This window comes from Carcharhinus amblyrhynchos, unplaced genomic scaffold, assembly GCF_965287045.1.
Source record: "Carcharhinus amblyrhynchos unplaced genomic scaffold, sCarAmb.v2.hapA scaffold_53, whole genome shotgun sequence".
Classification (NCBI taxonomy): Eukaryota; Metazoa; Chordata; class Chondrichthyes; order Carcharhiniformes; family Carcharhinidae; genus Carcharhinus; species Carcharhinus amblyrhynchos.
The window spans coordinates 619979-640830 of record NW_027649794.1 but is presented as its reverse complement, the minus strand read 5'-3'; the positions used below and the strand labels follow the sequence as shown (position 1 = coordinate 640830).

The 20852-nt window shown below is 52.1% G+C and overlaps 1 protein-coding gene across 1 annotated transcript in view; it reads left to right on the top strand.

Moving 5' to 3' along the window:
* Positions 1 to 5912: 5912 nt before the first annotated feature.
* The window catches only part of LOC145337588 (trypsin-3-like), a 33672-nt gene continuing 18732 nt past the window's right edge, over positions 5913 to 20852 (top strand). The window contains 4 exon segments of the mRNA XM_080182380.1: positions 5913 to 6052; positions 14911 to 15170; positions 18429 to 18565; positions 20328 to 20512. Coding sequence (XP_080038506.1) covers positions 15041 to 15170; positions 18429 to 18565; positions 20328 to 20512 — 452 coding nt within the window. The 5' untranslated portion in view covers positions 5913 to 6052; positions 14911 to 15040.

The window sequence follows — 20852 nt, the reverse complement described above, 5'->3', positions numbered from 1 at the left end:
CGGCCTCACTCCCCTATCATTCCCTCCCCTCACTCCCCTATCATCCCCTCCCCTCACTCCCCTCTCATCCCTCCCCTCACTCCCCTATCATCCCTCCCCTCACTCCCCTATCATTCCCTCCCCTCACTCCCCTATCATCCCCTCCCCCACTATCATCCCCTCCCCTCACTCCCTTGTCATTCCCTCCCCTCACTCCCCTATCACCCCCTCCCCTCACTCCCCTATCATCCCCTCCCCTCACTCCCCTATCATTCCCTCCCCTCACTCCCCTATCATTCCCTCCCCTCACTCCCCTATCACCCCCTCCCCTCACTCCCCTATCATTCCCTCCCCTCACTCCCCTATCATCCCCTCCCCTCGCTCCCCTATCATCCCCTCCCCTCGCTCCCCTATCATTCCCTCCCCTCACTCCCCTCTCATCCCCAGCCCAGGAACAGGCCTAACCTGAACACCTTTGAACGATCGAGGACAATTTAGCACGGCCAATCCACCTCAGCTACACACCTTGGGACAACCGAAGGAAACCAGAGCACTGGAGGAAACCCACGCAGACATGGGGAGAATGTGCAGTCTCCACACAGACTATGACCCAAGCCGGGAATCGAACCCATGTCCGTGGTGCTGTGCCACCATACTGCCCCTTTCTCTGGCGTTTGTAATTATGTTAAATTCTTCCCTATCTCTTGATTTACAATGATTTCTGGAAGGTTCTTTGTGTTTCCTACAGCGCTGGTGGAGTCAGAGGCTGGAATTCTCCTGTCCCGCCTGCCATGGGAATTATAGCGGGTTTGTGGCGGGGAGCAGACCACATAAAAGTCCATTGACCTCAGGCGGTCTGGTTTTACAGCGAGCGAGGCCGGAGAATCCTGCCCAGAACGCCTGTTAGGGCTCTGGACCTGATCCCCAAGGAATTTTGTAAAGCCAGACTCTTTTTGGCATTAACGTTACAGTTGGGATGCTTCACTCCGGAAGCAATTTCACTGACTAATTAAGGATTTTTGATCCACAAAAAAGTTGTATTCATAACACTAACTCTAACAAATGAAGTAGCTTAACTTTTAACTGTTGAACAACAATAGTTAAAAAAATGAAAGGTAACAACACAAAATTCTAACTTATCACTCTTTCAGTTCCAAATAAGCAACAATATCTTTCAGAATTACAATTCCACTTTCAGTACAGTTAGCAGACAGTTTTAAATCGTGTTAACAACCTTGAAGTTTTCAGAGAGGTTTTGACTTTTAGATTTCTATCTTTCAACAAACCGCAGCCAGCCTTGAACTGAAAGCTGTTTCTCGCTCTGCCACATACCTAGCTCCTCCCATTAGCCCACATTATCACATGACCCTGCAAACCTAAACCTACCTTCCATTCCTTTAATCAAAAAAAAACCCAGGGGACCTTTTCTTATTGTAAACTAATGTCCATTCGCTCTCCCCTAAAAAAGTGACATGACTAAAATGAGTAATTATTCTGCTTTCCCAGCATCTGAGCTGTATTCCTGCCAGATATACTGATTGCCTGTAAAAGGAAACTGAAATTTAAACATTCTACGCAAACATAAAATATTTCAATAGCAGAGTATCATCACGCTCCTCAGCCATTTCCTTATACCCCACTATTCCTCCTATGTTCTTATTAATAATAATTTTATTTATGTTACACCAATTTGCTCGTGGCTCAGGTAGTTATCCAGAGATTAGCAACATTATGATTCTGCTGTTTATTTAGCTCCAAATTTCCCAAATTCCAAGCCATAGCATTTGTGCCCACATGGACTATGGTCATGGGATCTTTCTCTCCTATTACACATCCTTCCCCCGTTCCAAGACGATATCCTTAAGTTTAGTTTATTTGTGAGTATCCCAAGTAGGCTTACATTAACGCTGCAATGAAGTTACTGTGAAAGTCCTCCAGTCGCCCTGTTCGGTGACACTGAGGGAGATTTTAGCACGGCCAATGCACCTAACCAGCACGTCTTTCAGACAATGGGAGCGCCCGGAGGAAACCCACGCAGACACAGGGAGAACATGCAGACAGTAACCCACTCCAGGAATTGAACTCAGGTCCTTGGCGCTGTGAGGCATCAGTGCCAATCACTACAGGAGTTCATCAAAGATCCTTAGTCAGATCTTCCAAACACATAGCCATCCACAAGGACCAGGGCAGTGGGTACACAGGAACACCATGACCTGGGACTTCCCCTTCAAGCCACTTACCATCCTGACTAATCCCTTGGCTGTAGTGTCACCCATTACAATGTCATTCTTATTTACTCCCCCGTTTGACTGCCTTCCTGCACCACGGTGCTAGGGTCAGGATTGCTCACTCACTCTGCCATTCCCATGCCCGTGTGCATAGAACCTGGAACCTATTGGGATAAAAGATGCAACTCTTCCATTGCTACATTCTCGATTACACCCCTCCCCCCAGCCTCACCAACCACCAGACCTCCCTATCTCTGAGCCCTCACCCGACACATCGCAGTGTCTGCAGCTCAACCTCCTGCTCACCGACACTGACCTTGCTCATCCTGCAGACACTTACCGAAACCAGCTTTGCCGCAGATCAAACTGGAGTCCAAATTTAGGAAATTTAGCTACGACTGTCACCCACTTTTACAGATGCACCATAGCAAATATTCTTTCTGGTTGTATCACAGCTCGGTACGGGCTCCTGCTCTGCCCAAGACCGCAGGAACTACAAAAGACTGTGAACGTAGCCCAGTCCATCAGGCAAACCAGCCTCTCATCCATTGACTCTGTCTACACGTCCCACTGACACAGAAACACAGCCAGCATAATTAAGGACCCCACTCACCCCGAACATTCTCCCTTCCACCTTCGTCCTTCGGGAAAAAGCTATACAAGTCTAAGGTCACGTACCAACCGACTCAAGAGCAGCTTCTTCCCTGCTGCCATCAGACTTTTGAATGGACCTACCTTGCATTGAGCTGATCTTTCTCTACAGCCTTGCTATGACTGTAACACTACATTCTGCACTCTCTCCTTTCCTTCTCTATGAATGGTATGCTTTGTCTGTATAGCGCACAAGAAAGATTACTTTTCATTGTATCCCATTACACGTGACAATAATAAAATAAAATCATATCGCCATCTCCCCCTCCCAGCCCAGTTTTATTTGACAACATACCTGTGAAGCAGGTTTTTATTCTGTGCAGGACGCTATCGAAATGCAGCTTTCTGTTGTAAGCACCTCGTGTGTGTGAGAGTTAGCACCTGCGTGTTCAGTAAATGATGATTGCTTGAAGATTAAGTTTGTATCGGGGCTAATGTATTAATACATAGCTGAGACTCACAGCTGTGACTATCTCACTCTAATGGGAATAGTCCCGGAATGAAGTTTAAAATCGGATTAATTATTATCTGCGGTTGCTGGCTGGGTCTGATGCTGACAGCTCTATTTAAAGACAGGGGACTTATTGGGATATCACAGGTGAACTATAAGATGGAAATTTTTATCTTCACCTTACTTCTGGGGGTTGCAGGTACAATCTCAGACTGTAATGTGTGTGTGTGTGTGTGTGATTTGATTTATTATTGTCACATGTATTAACAGACAATGAAAAGTGTTGTTCCTTGCACGTTATACAGACAAAGCATACCATTCATAGAGAAGAAAAGGAATGCAGAATGTGCTATTACAGTCATAGCGAGGGTGTAGAGAAAGATCAACTTACTGCGAGGTTGGCCCATTCAAAAGTCTGACAGCAGCAGGGAAGAAGCTGTTCTTGAGTCAGTTGGTACGTGACCACAGACTTTTGTATCTTTTCCCCAACGCAAGAAGGTGGAAGGGAGAATGTCCGGGGTGCGTGGGTCCATGATTATTCTGGCTGCTTTTCCCGAGGCAGTGGGAAGTGTAGACAGAGTCAATGGATGGGAGGCTGGTTTGCCTGATGGACTGGACTATGTTCACAAGCTTTTGTTGTTTCTTGCGTTCTTGGGCAGAGCAGGAGCCCAGACCGAGCTGTGATACAACCAGAAAGGATGCTTTCTATGGGGCATCTGTAAAAGTTGGTGAGAGTCGTAGCGGACATGCCAAATTTCCTTAGTCTTCTGAGAAAGTAGAGGCGTTGGTGGGCTTTCTTCACTATAGTGTTGGTGTGGGGGGGGGGACCAGGACAGGATACTGGTGATCTGGACACCTAAAAACTTTAAATTTATGAGAGCGTGTGAGTGAGTGAGTGTGAGTGAGGGTGTGAGTGAGGGTAAGTGAGGGTGTGTGAGAGTGAGTGAGGGTGTGTGAGAGTGAGTGAGTGTGAGTGAGGGTGAGTGAGTGAGTGAGGGTGAGTGAGGGTGAGTGAGTGTGAGTGAGGGTGAGTGAGTGTGAGTGAGGGTGTGTGTGAGTGTGTGTGAGGGTGTGTGAGGGTGAGTGAGTGTGAGTGAGGGTGTGAGTGAGGGTAAGTGAGGGTGTGTGAGAGTGAGTGAGGGTGTGTGAGAGTGAGTGAGTGTGAGTGAGGGTGTGAGTGAGGGTAAGTGAGGGTGTGTGAGAGTGAGTGAGGGTGTGTGAGAGTGAGTGAGTGTGAGTGAGGGTGAGTGAGGGTGAGTGAGTGTGAGTGAGGGTGAGTGAATGAGTGAGGGTGAGTGAGTGTGAGTGAGTGTGTGAGGGTGTGTGTGAGTGTGTGTGAGGGTGTGTGAGTGTGAGTGAGGGTGAGTGAGTGTGAGTGAGGGTGAGTGAGTGTGAGTGAAGGTGAGTGAGGGTGAGTGAGTGAGTGAGGGTGTGTGAGGTGAGTGAGGGTGTGTGAGGGTGTGTGTGTGAGGGTGAGTGAGTGAGGGTGTGTGTGTGTGTGAGAGTGTGAGTGAGTGTGAGTGAGGGTGAGTGAGTGTGAGTGAGGGTGAATGAGTGTGAGTGAGTGTGAGTGAGGGTGAGTGAATGAGTGAGGGTGAGTGAGTGTGAGTGAGTGTGTGAGGGTGTGTGTGAGTGTGTGTGAGTGTGAGTGAGGGTGAGTGAGTGTGAGTGAGGGTGAGTGAGGGTGAGTGAGTGTGAGTGAAGGTGAGTGAGGGTGAGTGAGTGAGTGAGGGTGTGTGAGGTGAGTGAGGGTGTGTGAGGGTGTGTGAGTGAGGGTGAGTGAGTGAGGGTGTGTGTGTGTGTGTGAGTGAGTGTGATGGAGGGTGAGTGAGTGTGAGTGAGTGTGAGTGAGGGTGAGTAAGGGTGAGTGAGTGTGAGTGAGTGTGTGAGGTGAGTAAGGGTGAGTGAGGGTGAGTGAGGGTGTGAGTGTGAGTGAGGGTGAGTGAGGGTGAGTGAGGGTGAGTGAGGGTGTGTGAGTGTGAGTGAGGGTGAGTGAGGGTGAGTGAGGGTGTGTGAGTGTGAGTGAGGGTGAGTGAGTGTGAGTGAGGGTGAGTGAGTGTGAGTGAGGGTGAGTGAGTGTGAGTGAGGGTGAGTGAGGGTGTGTGAGTGAGGGTGAGTGAGGGTGAGTGAGTGTGAGTGAGGGTGAGTGAGTGTGAGTGAGGGTGAGTGAGGGTGTGTGAGTGTGAGTGAGGGTGAGTGAGGGTGTGTGAGTGTGAGTGAGGGTGAGTGAGTGTGAGTGAGGGTGAGTAAGGGTGAGTGATGTGAGTGAGTGTGAGTGAGGGTGAGTAAGGGTGAGTGAGGGTGAGTGAGGGTGTGTGAGTGTGAGTGAGGGTGAGTGAGGGTGAGTGAGGGTGTGTGAGGGTGAGTGAGGGTGAGTGAGTGTGAGTGAGGGTGAGTGAGTGTGAGTGAGGGTGAGTGAGTGTGTGTGGTGTGAGTGAGGAGTGAGGGTGAGTGAGTGTGAGTGGGTGTGTGAGTGTGATGTGAGGGATGAGGTGAGGGTGTGTGAGTGTGAGTGAGGGTGAGTGAGGGTGTGTGTGTGCAGTTGGAGGATGAGACTCCACTCTCTCTGTTTTTCCTCCACTCAGTGGCAGTTCCTGGGGGATGAGAAGATTATCAATGGCCATGACTGTATCCCTCACTCTCAGCCCTGGCAGGTTTTCCTGACCTATAACGGCCATCGCTGGTGTGGGGGTTCCCTGATCAACCATCAGTGGATCGTATCAGCGGCTCACTGCTACCAACCGTGAGTTTACAGATAGATACAGACACCCACACACCAACAGTGACACACACACACCAACAGTGACACACACACCAACAGTGACCCACACACACCAACACTGACACACACATCAACACTGACACACACACACCAACAGTGACCCTCACACACACCAACACTGACCCTCACACATCAACACTGACCCTCACACATCAACACTGACTCTCACACATCAACACTGACTCTCACACACCAACACTGACCCTCACACATCAACACTGACCCACACACACACCAACACTGACCCTCACACATCAACACTGACCCACACACACACCAACACTGACCCACACACACCAACACTGACCTCACACATCAACACTGACCCACACACACACCAACACTGACCCACACACACCAACACTGACCCTCACACACACCAACACTGACCCACACACACCAACACTGACCCACACACCAACACTGGCTCACACACATCAACACTGACCCTCACACACCAACACTGACCCACACACATCAACACTGACCCTCACACACACCAACACTGACCCTCACACACCAACACTGACCCTCACACATCAACACTGACCCTCACACATCAACACTGACCCTCACACACCAACACTGACCCACACACACCAACACTGACCCACACACATCAACACTGACCCTCACACACACCAACACTGACCCTCACACATCAACACTGACCCTCACACACCAACACTGACCCACACACACCAACACTGACCCTCACACACACCAACACTGACCCACACACACCAACACTGACCCACACACCAACACTGGCTCACACACATCAACACTGACCCTCACACACCAACACTGACCCACACACATCAACACTGACCCTCACACACCAACACTGACCCACACACACCAACACTGACCCACACACATCAACACTGACCCTCACACACACCAACACTGACCCTCACACATCAACACTGACCCTCACACACCAACACTGACCCACACACACCAACACTGACCCACACACATCAACACTGACCCTCACACACACCAACACTGACCCTCACACACACCAACACTGACCCTCACACACCAACACTGACCCACACACACCAACACTGACCCACACACATCAACACTGACCCTCACACACACCAACACTGACCCTCACACACCAACACTGACCCTCACACATCAACACTGACCCACACACATCAACACTGACCCTCACACACATCAACACTGACCCTCACACACACCAACACTGACCCTCACACACACCAACACTGACCCACACATACCAACACTGACCCTCACACATCAACACTGACCCTCACACACCAACACTGACCCTCACACACACCAACACTGACCCACACATACCAACACTGACTCTCACACATCAACACTGACCCTCACACATCAACACTGACCCACACACACCAACACTGACCCTCACACACCAACACTGACCCTCACACATCAACACTGACCCACACACACCAACACTGACCCTCACACATCAACACTGACCCTCACACATCAACACTGACCCACACACACCAACACTGACCCTCACACATCAACACTGACCCACACACACACCAACACTGACCCTCACACATCAACACTGACCCACACACACACCAACACTGACCCTCACACATCAACACTGACCCACACACACACCAACACTGACCCACACACACCAACACTGACCCTCACACACCAACACTGACCCTCACACACACCAACACTGACCCACACACACCAACACTGACCCACACACCAACACTGGCTCACACACATCAACACTGACCCTCACACACCAACACTGACCCTCACACACCAACACTGACCCACACACACCAACACTGACCCTCACACACCAACACTGACCCTCACACACACCAACACTGACCCTCACACACACCAACACTGACCCTCACACATCAACACTGACCCACACACACACCAACACTGACCCTCACACACACCAACACTGACCCTCACACACACCAACACTGACCCTCACACACATCAACACTGACTCACACACACCAACACTGACCCTCACACACACCAACACTGACCCACACACACCAACACTGACCCACACACCAACACTGGCTCACACACACCAACACTGACCCACACACACCAACACTGACCCTCACACACCAACACTGACCCTCACACACACCAACACTGACCCACACACACCAACACTGACCCACACACCAACACTGGCTCACACACATCAACACTGACCCTCACACACCAACACTGACCCTCACACACCAACACTGACCCACACACACCAACACTGACCCTCACACACCAACACTGACCCTCACACACCAACACTGACCCTCACACACACCAACACTGACCCTCACACATCAACACTGACCCACACACACACCAACACTGACCCTCACACACACCAACACTGACCCTCACACACCAACACTGACCCACACACACCAACACTGACCCTCACACACCAACACTGACCCTCACACACCAACACTGACCCACACACATCAACACTGACCCACACACACCAACACTGACTCACACACACCAACACTGACCCACACACACCAACACTGACCCTCACACACCAACACTGACCCACACACATCAACACTGACCCACACACATCAACACTGACCCACACACACCAACACTGACTCACACACACCAACACTGACCCACACACACCAACACTGACCCTCACACACCAACACTGACCCACACACACACCAACACTGACCCACACACATCAACACTGACCCACACACACCAACACTGACCCACACACACCAACACTGACCCACACACACACCAACACTGACCCTCACACACACCAACACTGACCCTCACACATTAACACTGACCCTCACACACCAACACTGACCCACACACACACCAACACTGACCCTCACATACCAACACTGACCCTCACACATCAACACTGACCCACACACACCAACACTGACCCTCACACACCAACACTGACCCTCACACATCAACACTGACCCACACACACCAACACTGACCCTCACACATCAACACTGACCCTCACACACCAACACTGACCCACACACATCAACACTGACCCTCACACATCAACACTGACCCTCACACACCAACACTGACCCACACACATCAACACTGACCCTCACACATCAACACTGACCCTCACACACCAACACTGACCCACACACACACCAACACTGACCCTCGCACATCAACACTGACCCACACACACCAACACTGACCCACACACACCAACACTGACCCACACACACACCAACACTGACCCTCGCACATCAACACTGACCCACACACACCAACACTGACCCACACACACCAACACTGACCCTCACACATCAACACTGACCCTCACACACCAACACTGACCCTCACACACCAACACTGACCCTCACACATCAACACTGACCCTCAGACACACCAACACTGACCCTCACACACACCAACACTGACCCTCACACACCAACACTGACCCTCACACACCAACACTGACCCAAACACATCAACACTGACCCTCACACATCAACACTGACCCACACACACCAACACTGACCCACACACATCAACACTGACCCTCACACCAACACTGACCCTCACACACACCAACACTGACCCACACACATCAACACTGACCGTCACACACACCAATACTGACCCTCACACATCAACACTGACCCACACACATCAACACTGACCCTCACACATCAACACTGACCCACACACACCGACACTGACCCTCACACACTAACACTGACCCTCACACACATCAACACTGACCCTCACACACATCAACACTGACCCTCACACACACCAACACTGACCCTCACACATCAACACTGACCCTCACACATCAACACTGACCCACACACATCAACACTGACCCTCACACATCAACACTGACCCACACACATCAACACTGACCCTCACACATCAACACTGACCCTCACACATCAACACTGACTCTCACACACCAACACTGACCCTCACACATCAACACTGACCCACACACATCAACACTGACCCACACACACCAACACTGACCCTCACACACACCAACACTGAGCCACACACACCGACACTGACACACACACATCAACACTGACCCTCACACATCAACACTGACCCACACATACCAACACTGACCCTCACACACCAACACTGACCCTCACACACACCAACACTGACCCTCACACACCAACACTGACCCTCACACACACCAACACTGACCCTCACACACCAACACTGAGCCACACACACACCAACACTGACCCTCACACACCAACACTGACCCACACACACACCAACACTGACCCACACACACACCAACACTGACCCTCACACACACCAACACTCTCCCACACACACACACCAACACTGACCCACACACCAACACTGACCCACACACACACCAACACTGACCCACACACACACCAACACTGACCCACACACCAACACTGACCCCCACACACACACCAACACTGACCCACACACACACCAACACTGACCCACACACACACCAACACTGACCCTCACACACACCAACACTGACCCACACACACACCAACACTGACCCTCACACACACCAACACTGACCCACACACACACACCAACACTGACCCACACACACACCAACACTGACCCACACACACACCAACACTGACCCACACACACACCAACACTGACCCACACACACACCAACACTGACCCTCACACACACCAACACTGACCCACACACCAACACTGACCCACACACACACCAACACTGACCCACACACACATAGACAGTGACTCCGACACACACCAACAGTGGCCCACACACACATAGACAGTGACCCACACACATACATAGACAGTGACCCACACACACACATACATAGACTGTGCCCCACACACACACATAGACAGTGACTCACACACACACATAGACAGTGACCCACACACACACATAGACAGTGACCCACACACACACACACATAGACAGTGACCCACACACACACACCCATAGACAGTGACCCACACACACACACACATAGACAGTGACCCACACACACACATAGACAGTGACCCACACACACACATAGACAGTGACCCACACACACACATGGACAGTGACCCACACACACACACACACATGGACAGTGACCCACACACACACACACATAGACAGTGACCCACACACACATAGACAGTGACCCACACACACACACACATAGACAGTGACCCACACACACGCATAGACAGTGACCCACACACACACATAGACAGTGACCCACACACACACACACATAGACAGTGACCCACACACACGCATAGACAGTGACCCACACACACACATGGACAGTGACCCACACACACACGTGGACAGTGACCCACACACACACACATAGACAGTGACCCACACACACACATAGACAGTGACCCACACACACACATAGACAGTGACCCACACACACACATGGACAGTGACCCACACACACACATAGACAGTGACCCACACACACACACACATAGACAGTGACCCACACACACACATAGACAGTGACCCACACACACACATAGACAGTGACCCACACACACACATGGACAGTGACCCACACACACACATAGACAGTGACCCACACACACACACACATAGACAGTGACCCACACACACACATAGACAGTGACCCACACACACACATAGACAGTGACCCACACACACACATGGACAGTGACCCACACACACACATAGACAGTGACCCACACACACACACACATAGACAGTGACCCACACACACACATAGACAGTGACCCACACACACACATAGACAGTGACCCATACACACACACACATAGACAGTGACCCACACACACACATAGACAGTGACCCACACACACACATGGACAGTGACCCACACACACACACACATAGACAGTGACCCACACACACACACACATAGACAGTGACCCACACACACACATAGACAGTGACCCACACACACACACATAGACAGTGACCCACACACACACATAGACAGTGACCCACACACACACACATAGACAGTGACCCACACACACACATAGACAGTGACCCACACACACACACATAGACAGTGACCCACACACACACATAGACAGTGACCCACACACACACACATAGACAGTGACCCACACACACACATAGACAGTGACCCACACACACACACATAGACAGTGACCCACACACACACATAGACAGTGACCCACACACACACACATAGACAGTGACCCACACACACACACACATGGACAGTGACCCACACACACACACATAGACAGTGACCCACACACACACATAGACAGTGACCCACACACACACACATAGACAGTGACCCACACACACACACACATAGACAGTGACCCACACACACACATAGACAGTGACCCACACACACACATAGACAGTGACCCACACACACACACACACATAGACAGTGACCCACACACACACATAGACAGTGACCCACACACACACACACATAGACAGTGACCCACACACACACATAGACAGTGACCCACACGCACACATAGACAGTGACCCACACACACACACACATAGACAGTGACCCACACACACACATAGACAGTGACCCACACGCACACATAGACAGTGACCCACACACACACACACACATAGACAGTGACCCACACGCACACATAGACAGTGACCCACACACACACACACATAGACAGTGACCCACACACACACATAGACAGTGACCCACACACACACATAGACAGTGACCCACACACACACACACACATAGACAGTGACCCACACACACACATAGACAGTGACCCACACACACACATAGACAGTGACCCAGGCAGACAGAAAATCACTAAGGTTGAAATACACAGTGAGAGGGAATTTACGGCTGTTTCCGGAACATTCCCATTGTCCGCTCCTTTCCTGTTCTGTTTCCTGTAACCAACCCAGACAGACAGGGATACAATCTTACACTGATAGAGTGAGAAAGGGTTTCTCTCTCTTACAGCCTCTCCAACACATCACTCATCCTTCCCTTGTGGGACACGGGCTTTGCTCGCTGGCCCAGTATCTATTGCCCATCCCGAGGGCAGTTGAGAGTTAACCACATTGCTGTGGCCCTGAAGTGACATGTAGGCCAGACCGGGTAAGGACGGCAGATTTCCTTCCCCAAAGGACATTAGTGACCCAGATGGGATTTTCTGACAATGGGTCATCAGTAGATTCTTAATTCCAGATTTTTTTTTACTGAATTCAAATTCCACCATCTGCCGTGGTGGGATTCGAACCCGGGTCCCCAGAACATTAGTTGAGTCTCTGGATTAATAGTCTAGTGATAAAACTCCAGGCTGTTGCCTCCTCTGTACCACAATATGGGCACCCACCCTCCCAAAACCCAACGTAGACACTTGGGGAAAGATTTACTCAGCCCCAAGACCGGAAAATCCTGCTCAAAGTCAACAGACCTTCCCGTTGTCCGCCTCTTCCCCACTCCGATTCCCATGGCAGGCGGGATGGTCAAATTCCGACGTTCATCTCTCCTTAAAAATCCCTGAACTGGGGCAAAACTCCAGATGAGTGACCTGCGGAAGAGAAGGGGGGTGCAGTTTGACACAAAACCCCCTCAGATTGTCTCACTAATCCTGTTGGAGTTGGGGGGGGAACTCAGAATTCAGGATTAAAACAGTGTCAAAGTTAACGGGAGGAATAAAACACAGGGAGACAGCAGGTATCAAACACTGAATCCATCCCACTGTGGCATTTTGCTCAGTTGTGGAAGGATGTGGGGTTTTAGAGACAGAGAAAGAAAGGCGGAGGAGAAATATTGATGAGAATGGTTTCAGGGATGTGGGGTTCAGTGACGTGGGTTGATTGGAGGATCCGGGATTGTCCTCCCCGGGGAAAGGGAAGGACGAAGAAAATTACAGCACAGGAACTGGCCCTTCAGCCCTCCAAACCTGCACCCACCATGCTATCGGACTGAACTAAAAACCCCTCCCCTTCCAGGGACCATATCCTTCTATTCCCACCCTATTCATGTATTTGTCAAGATGCCCCTTAAAAGTCACTATCGTATCTGCTTCCACTCCCTCCCCCAGCACCGAGTTCCAGGCACCCACTACCCTCCGTGTAAAAAAGACTTGCCTCAAGGTGGAGAGGGAGATTTGACCGATGTATTCAATTTCGCAGGGGAGTCTCGGACGGAGTGGAGAGGGAGAAACTGTTCCCATTGATGGAGGGATCAGGAACCAGACGGGGGGGTGGACACAGACTGAAGGTGAAAGGCTCGATGGAGACACGGGGAAGAACTTTATCTCCCAGCGAGGGGTTAGGATCGGGGAGGCGATGCCTGAGAGAGTATGGGGGAGGCAGAATCAATCAAAATTTTCCAAAGGGGAATAGCATCATTAACTGGACAGGAAGAAGGTGCAGGGTTACGGGGAGAGTGCAACCAGGTGAGTTGCTGTTCCAGAGAGCTAGGCCGGATATGACAGAGAGAAAACTGGAGAACCTGGGGAAAACCCACGCAGACATGGGGAGAATGTGCAAACTCCATACAGGCCTGAATTGAGTGCAGAAAAGATTTACTAGGATGCTACCAGAATTTGATGGTTTGAGTTATAAGGAGGCTTAGGGGTGCCCTTATAGAGATCTATAAAATAATGAGTATAGATCAGCTAGAAAGTCAATATCCTTTCCCAGAGTTAGTGGAGTCTAAAACTAGAGGGCACAGGTTTCAGGTGGGCAGCAGAGACTCGCAGAGTGACAGTCTGTGATCTTGCTGTTTGATGTCCAGGGCCAGTATCCTGGTGGCGCACCTTGGGGAACATGATCTCCGGTATTCAGAGGGCACGGAGCAGAGAATTCAAGTTGCCAAAGCCATCACCCACCCTGACTACAACCAGGTCAATCTCAACAACGACATCATGTTACTCAAACTCGCCTCGCCTGCCACTTTCAACCAATTTGTCAGTCCCATCTCTCTGCCCACCGAGTGCCCCAGGGCTGGCACCCTCTGTACCACCTCTGGCTGGGGTAACCTCTTGACTAATGGAGGTAAGGAGTGTGATGGAGGAGGGTGGGAGAGGTGAGCAGAGGGGGATTGAACTGGCCTTAATGTATCAGGCCTGGATGGGATAGTGGGAGGGAAGAGGTGGGAGACCAAGGGAGGGAGAGGGATAGAGGGAGGGAGGGAGAGGGAGGGGGGGTGAGGAAGAGAGAGGGAGGGAATGAGAAGGAGGGAGGGAGAGTGAGGGAGAGGGATGGAAGGTGGGAGAGGGATGGAGGGAGGGTGAGGGAGGGAGGGAGAGGGAACGAGAGGGATGGAGGGTGAGGAAGGGAGAGGGAGGGAATGAGAAGGAGGGAGGGAGAGAGAGGGAGAGGGGTGGAGGGTGGGAGAGGGAGGGAGGGTGAAGAAGGGAGAGGGAGGGACGGAGAGCGAGGAGAGGGTTGGAAGGTGGGAGAGGCTGGAAGAGGGAGGGAGGGAGAGGGAAGGAGAGGGATGGAGGGTGGGAGATGGAGGGAGGGTGAAGAAGGGAGAGGGATGGAGGGTGAGCAAAGGAGAGGGAGGGAGGGAGAGCAAGGGAGAGGGATGGAAGGTGGGAGAAGTTGGGAGAGAAAGGGAGAAGAGGGAGGGAGAGGGATGGAGGGTGGGAGAGGGAGGGTGAGGGAGGGAGAGGGATGGAGAGGGAAGGAGGGAGAGGGAGGGAGGGACAGGGATGGATGGAAGGGGAGGGAAGGAGAGGGGTGGTGAGGGAGAGGCAGGGAGGGAGAGGGATGGAGAAGGAAGGAGGGCGAGGGTGGGAGAAGGAGGGATTGGAATGGAGGGTGAGAGGGAGGGAGGGAGAGGGAGTGAGAGAGGGAGAGGCAGAAAGAAGAAGTAAGTAGAGAGGGAAGGAGGGGAAGTGAGTGTAGAATCAAGCAGGGAGGATTGCCAGTCCATAGGCTCCGGGTACATGTCCGTCATCGCCTCCTGGAGACCATTCCCTGCCTCCGAGAACATTGTGGATGAGATTCACTGGAATGAAAAGTATTCTTCTGCCATCGCTCTGTAAGATCGATCCAATTATCCACCCTCTTCTCTCCCAACCCCCACATCCCTGTAAATTCCCCCCTTCCAGTATTTCTCCAATTGCCCCTTTTTGAAAGTTCCTATTGAACCTGCTTCCCTTTCAGGCAGCGCCTTCCAGATCACAACAACTCGCTGTGTGTCCAAAATAAAATTCTCCCCAACTCCCCCTTCTGGTTTTTTTTCCCTGGTTCTCTTCAATCTGTGTCCCCTCTGGTTACCGAGCCTCCTGTCACTGGAAACACTTTCTCCTCATTCACTCCATCCAAACCCCCCTCTGAACGCCTCAATTCAATCTCCCCTTTAACCTTCCCCACTCCGAGGAGAGCGATTCCAGTTTCTCCCTATCCATGTATTATTCCCGGTCTCCCTGTATCAGTCCCAGTCTCCTTGTATCAGTCCCAGCCTCCCTGTATTATTCCCAGTCTCCCTTTGTTAATCCCGGCCTCCCTGTATTAGTCCTGGTCTCCCTGTATTAATCCCGGTTCCCTATATTATTCCCGATCTCCCTGTATTAGCCCCAGTCTCCCTGTATTAATCCCAGTTTCCCTGTATTTTTCCCAGTTTCCCTGTATTAATCCCGGTCTCCCTGTATCAATCCCGGTCTCCCTGCATTAGTCCCAGTCTCCCTGTATTAGTCCCTTTCTCCCTATATTAGTCCCAGTCTCCCTGTATTAATCCCAGTTTCCCTGTATTAGTCCCGGTCTCCCTGTATTAGTCCCAGTCTCCCTGTATTAATCCCGGTCTCCCTGTATTAATCCCGGTCTCCCTGTATTAGTCCCAGTCTCCTTGTATTAGTCCCAGTCTCCCTGTATTATTCCCGGTCTCCCTGTATTAGTCCCAGTCTCCCTGTATTATTCCCAGTCTCCCTGTATTATTCCTGGACTCCCAGTATTAGTCCCGGTCTCCCAGTATTAGTCCCGGTCTCCCTGTATTAGCCCCACTCACCTGTTCTCCCTGATCTCCACACATTCCGTTCAACTGGATTTTAACACCTTCATCATTGCCTTTAAATCTTTACAACCCCCGACACAGTTCCCTATCTCTGTAACCTCCTCCAGCCCCTACACCCCTCCCTATCTCTGTAACCTCCTCCAGCACCTACAACCCTCCCTATCTCTGTAACCTCCTCCAGCCCCTACACCCTCCCTATCTCTGTAACCTCCTCCAGCCCCTACACCCCTCCCTATCTCTGTAACCTCCTCCAGCCCCGACACCCCTCCCTATCTCTGTAACCTCCTCCAGCCCCTACAACCCTCCCTATCTCTGTAACCTCCTCCAGCCCCTACAACCCTCCCTATCTCTGTAACCTCCTCCAGCCCCTACAACCTTCCCTATCTCTGTAACATCCTCCAGCACCTACACCCTCCCTATCTCTGTAACCTCCTCCAGCCCCTACACCCCTCCCTATCTCTGTAACCTCCTCCAGCCCCTAGTCTCGCCACGCTGATGACTACAACAGTTGAATATCTCCAGTGTATGTTGGTGAGCAAGGCTGGATACCAGTGTATGGTCCTCACACAGCACGGTGGCACAGTGGTTAGCACTGCTGCCTCACAGCACCCGGGACCTGGGTTCGAATCCTGGCTTGGGTCACTGTCTGTGTGGAGTTTGCATGTTCTCCCCGTGTCTGCGTGGGTTTCCTCTGGATGCTCCAGTTTCCTCCCACAGTCCAAAGATCATAGAATCTGCAGAAGGAGGCCATTTGTCTCATCGAACCTGCACCAACAGTAATCCCACTCAGATACTATCCCAATCCCACAACCCCACATACTTACCCCGCTAATTCCCCTGACACTAAGTGGCAATTTAGCATGGCCGATCTAACTAACCTGCACATCTTTGGACCATGGGAGGAAACCGGTGCACCCAGAGGAAACCCACACAGACACGGGGAGAATGTACAAACCTGCTCTTAGACAGTGACCTGAAAACAGAATAGACCTGGATCCCTGGCGCTGTGAGGCAACAGTGCCAACCACTGTGCCACCCAAGATGTGTGAGGTTGGTGGATTGGCCGTGCTAAATTGTCACTTAGTGTCAGGGGAACTAGCAGGTGGTGGCAGGGATAGGCCCTGGGTGGGATTAGTGCAGACGCAATGGGCTGAATGGCCTCCATCTGCACTGTAGGGATTCTATGAACGCGCTAATTGATCAGGAATACTGAGTAATTCACTCTCATGCCAGTGGGAGGCGAACATTCACTCCGGGATCAGAATGTGCTGACTAATCTCCCTTCCCTGCAGTCCAATATCCGGATGTCCTGCAGTGCCTGAACCAGCCTATCCTGCCGGACGCTGATTGTCGGAGAGCCTATCCACCTTACTTCACCAAGAACATGTTCTGCTCTGGATTCTGGGAGGGAGGAAAGAGTACCTGCCAGGTAAACAACTCAGCACTCGAACAGGATACATCGAAATATCAGCGCCCACACTCTGACAGTGCGGCACTCCCTCAGTACTGACCCTCTGACAGTGCAGCACTCCCTCAGCACTGACCCTCTGACAGTGCAGCACTCCCTCAGTACTGACCCTCTGACAGTGCAGCACTCCCTCAGCACTGACCCTCTGACAGTGCGGCACTCCCTCAGCACTGACCCTCTGACAGTGCGGCACTCCCTCAGCACTGACCCTCTGACAGTGCGGCACTCCCTCAGTACTGACCCTCTGACAGTGCGGCACTCCCTCAGTACTGACCCTCTGACAGTGCGGCACTCCCTCAGCACTGACCCTCTGACAGTGCGGCACTCCCTCAGTACTGACCCTCTGACAGTGCGGCACTCCCTCAGTACTGACCCTCTGACAGTGCGGCACTCCCTCAGTACTGACCCTCTGACAGTGTGGCACTCCCTCAGTACTGACCCTCTGACAGTGCGGCACTCCCTCAGCACTGACCCTCTGACAGTGCGGCACTCCCTCAGCACTGACCCTCTGACAGTGCGGCACTCCCTCAGCACTGACCCTCTGACAGTGCGGCACTCCCTCAGCACTGACCCTCTGACAGTGCGGCACTCCCTCAGTACTGACCCTCTGACAGTGCGGCACTCCCTCAGTACTGACCCTCTGACAGTGCGGCACTCCCTCAGCACTGACCCTCTGACAGTGCGGCACTCCCTCAGTACTGACCCTCTGACAGTGCGGCACTCCCTCAGTACTGACCCTCTGACAATGCGGCACTCCCTCAGTACTGACCCTCTGACAGTGCGGCACTCCCTCAGCACTGACCTTCTGACAGTGCGGCACTCCCTCAGTACTGACCCTCTGACAGTGCGGCACTCCCTCAGTACTGACCCTCTGACAGTGCGGCACTCCCTCAGCACTGACCCACCGACAGTGCGGCACTCCCTCAGTACTGACCCTCTGACAGTGCGGCACTCCCTCAGCACTGACCCTCTGACACTGCGGCACTCCCTCAGCACTGACCCTCTGACAGTGCGGCACTCCCTCAGTACTGACCCTCTGACAGTGCGGCACTCCCTCAGTACTGACCCTCTGACAGTGCGGCACTCTCTCAGTACTGACCTTCTGACAGTGCGGCACTCCCTCAGCACTGACCCTCTGACAGTGCGGCACTCCCTCAGCTCTGACCCTCTGACAATGCGGCACTCCCTCAGTACTGACCCTCTGACAGTGCGGCACTCCCTCAGCACTGACCCTCTGACAGTGCGGCACTCCCTCAGCACTGACCCTCTGACAGTGCGGCACTCCCTCAGTACTGACCCTCTGACAGTGCAGCACTCCCTCAGCTCTGACCCTCTGACAATGCGGCACTCCCTCAGTACTGACCCTCTGACAGTGCGGCACTCCCTCAGTACTGACCCTCTGACAGTGCGGCACTCTCTCAGTACTGACCCTCTGACAGTGCGGCACTCCCTCAGCACTGACCCTCTGACAGTGCGGCACTCCCTCAGCACTGACCCTCTGACAGTGCGGCACTCCCTCAGTACTGACCCTCTGACAGTGCGGCACTCCCTCAGCACTGACCCTCTGACAGTGCGGCACTCCCTCAGTACTGACCCTCTGACAGTGCGGCACTCCCTCAGCACTGACCCTCTGACAGTGCGGCACTCCCTCAGCACTGGATGGTGATTGGATGGCCACTCTGGATTTGGTTGCAAGTTTGAGTCAATGTTGTTTCTCCTGCAGGGTGACTCGGGGGGACCTGTGGTGTGTGACGGGGCTCTGCAGGGGATTACTTCCTGGGGTTACGACTGTGCTATGAAGAATCATCCGAGTGTTTTTGTCAAAGTCTGTAACTACAACCAGTGGATCCAGCAAATCATCGCTTCCAACTGACTCCACAACCCTGAAACTACCCCCAGTGTGAACGTGTCAGAATCAGCCTATTCCCAATAAAGATCATTCCTCAGTGTCTCGGCATTCCCAGATTATTTTGCTCTCTCTCTTTCCGAATCACTCAATCCATCTGATTAGTCTCTCCTTCCCTCCCTCGCGATCTCCAGATCCGACTATTCCAAGATTCCAATTTCCCCCTCCCTTCCTCAGTAACCTATCATAAACAGGAGGCCATTCAGTCCCTCGAGCCACCTCCTCTTATTCAATACTATCACCCTGATCGCATGCCCCAACCCCAGCTCCCCAGCTCCATCCCCTGACTGACCAGAAATCTCTCTGTCTCGCTCTTCAATATTCTCTCTGAGCTACAGATCC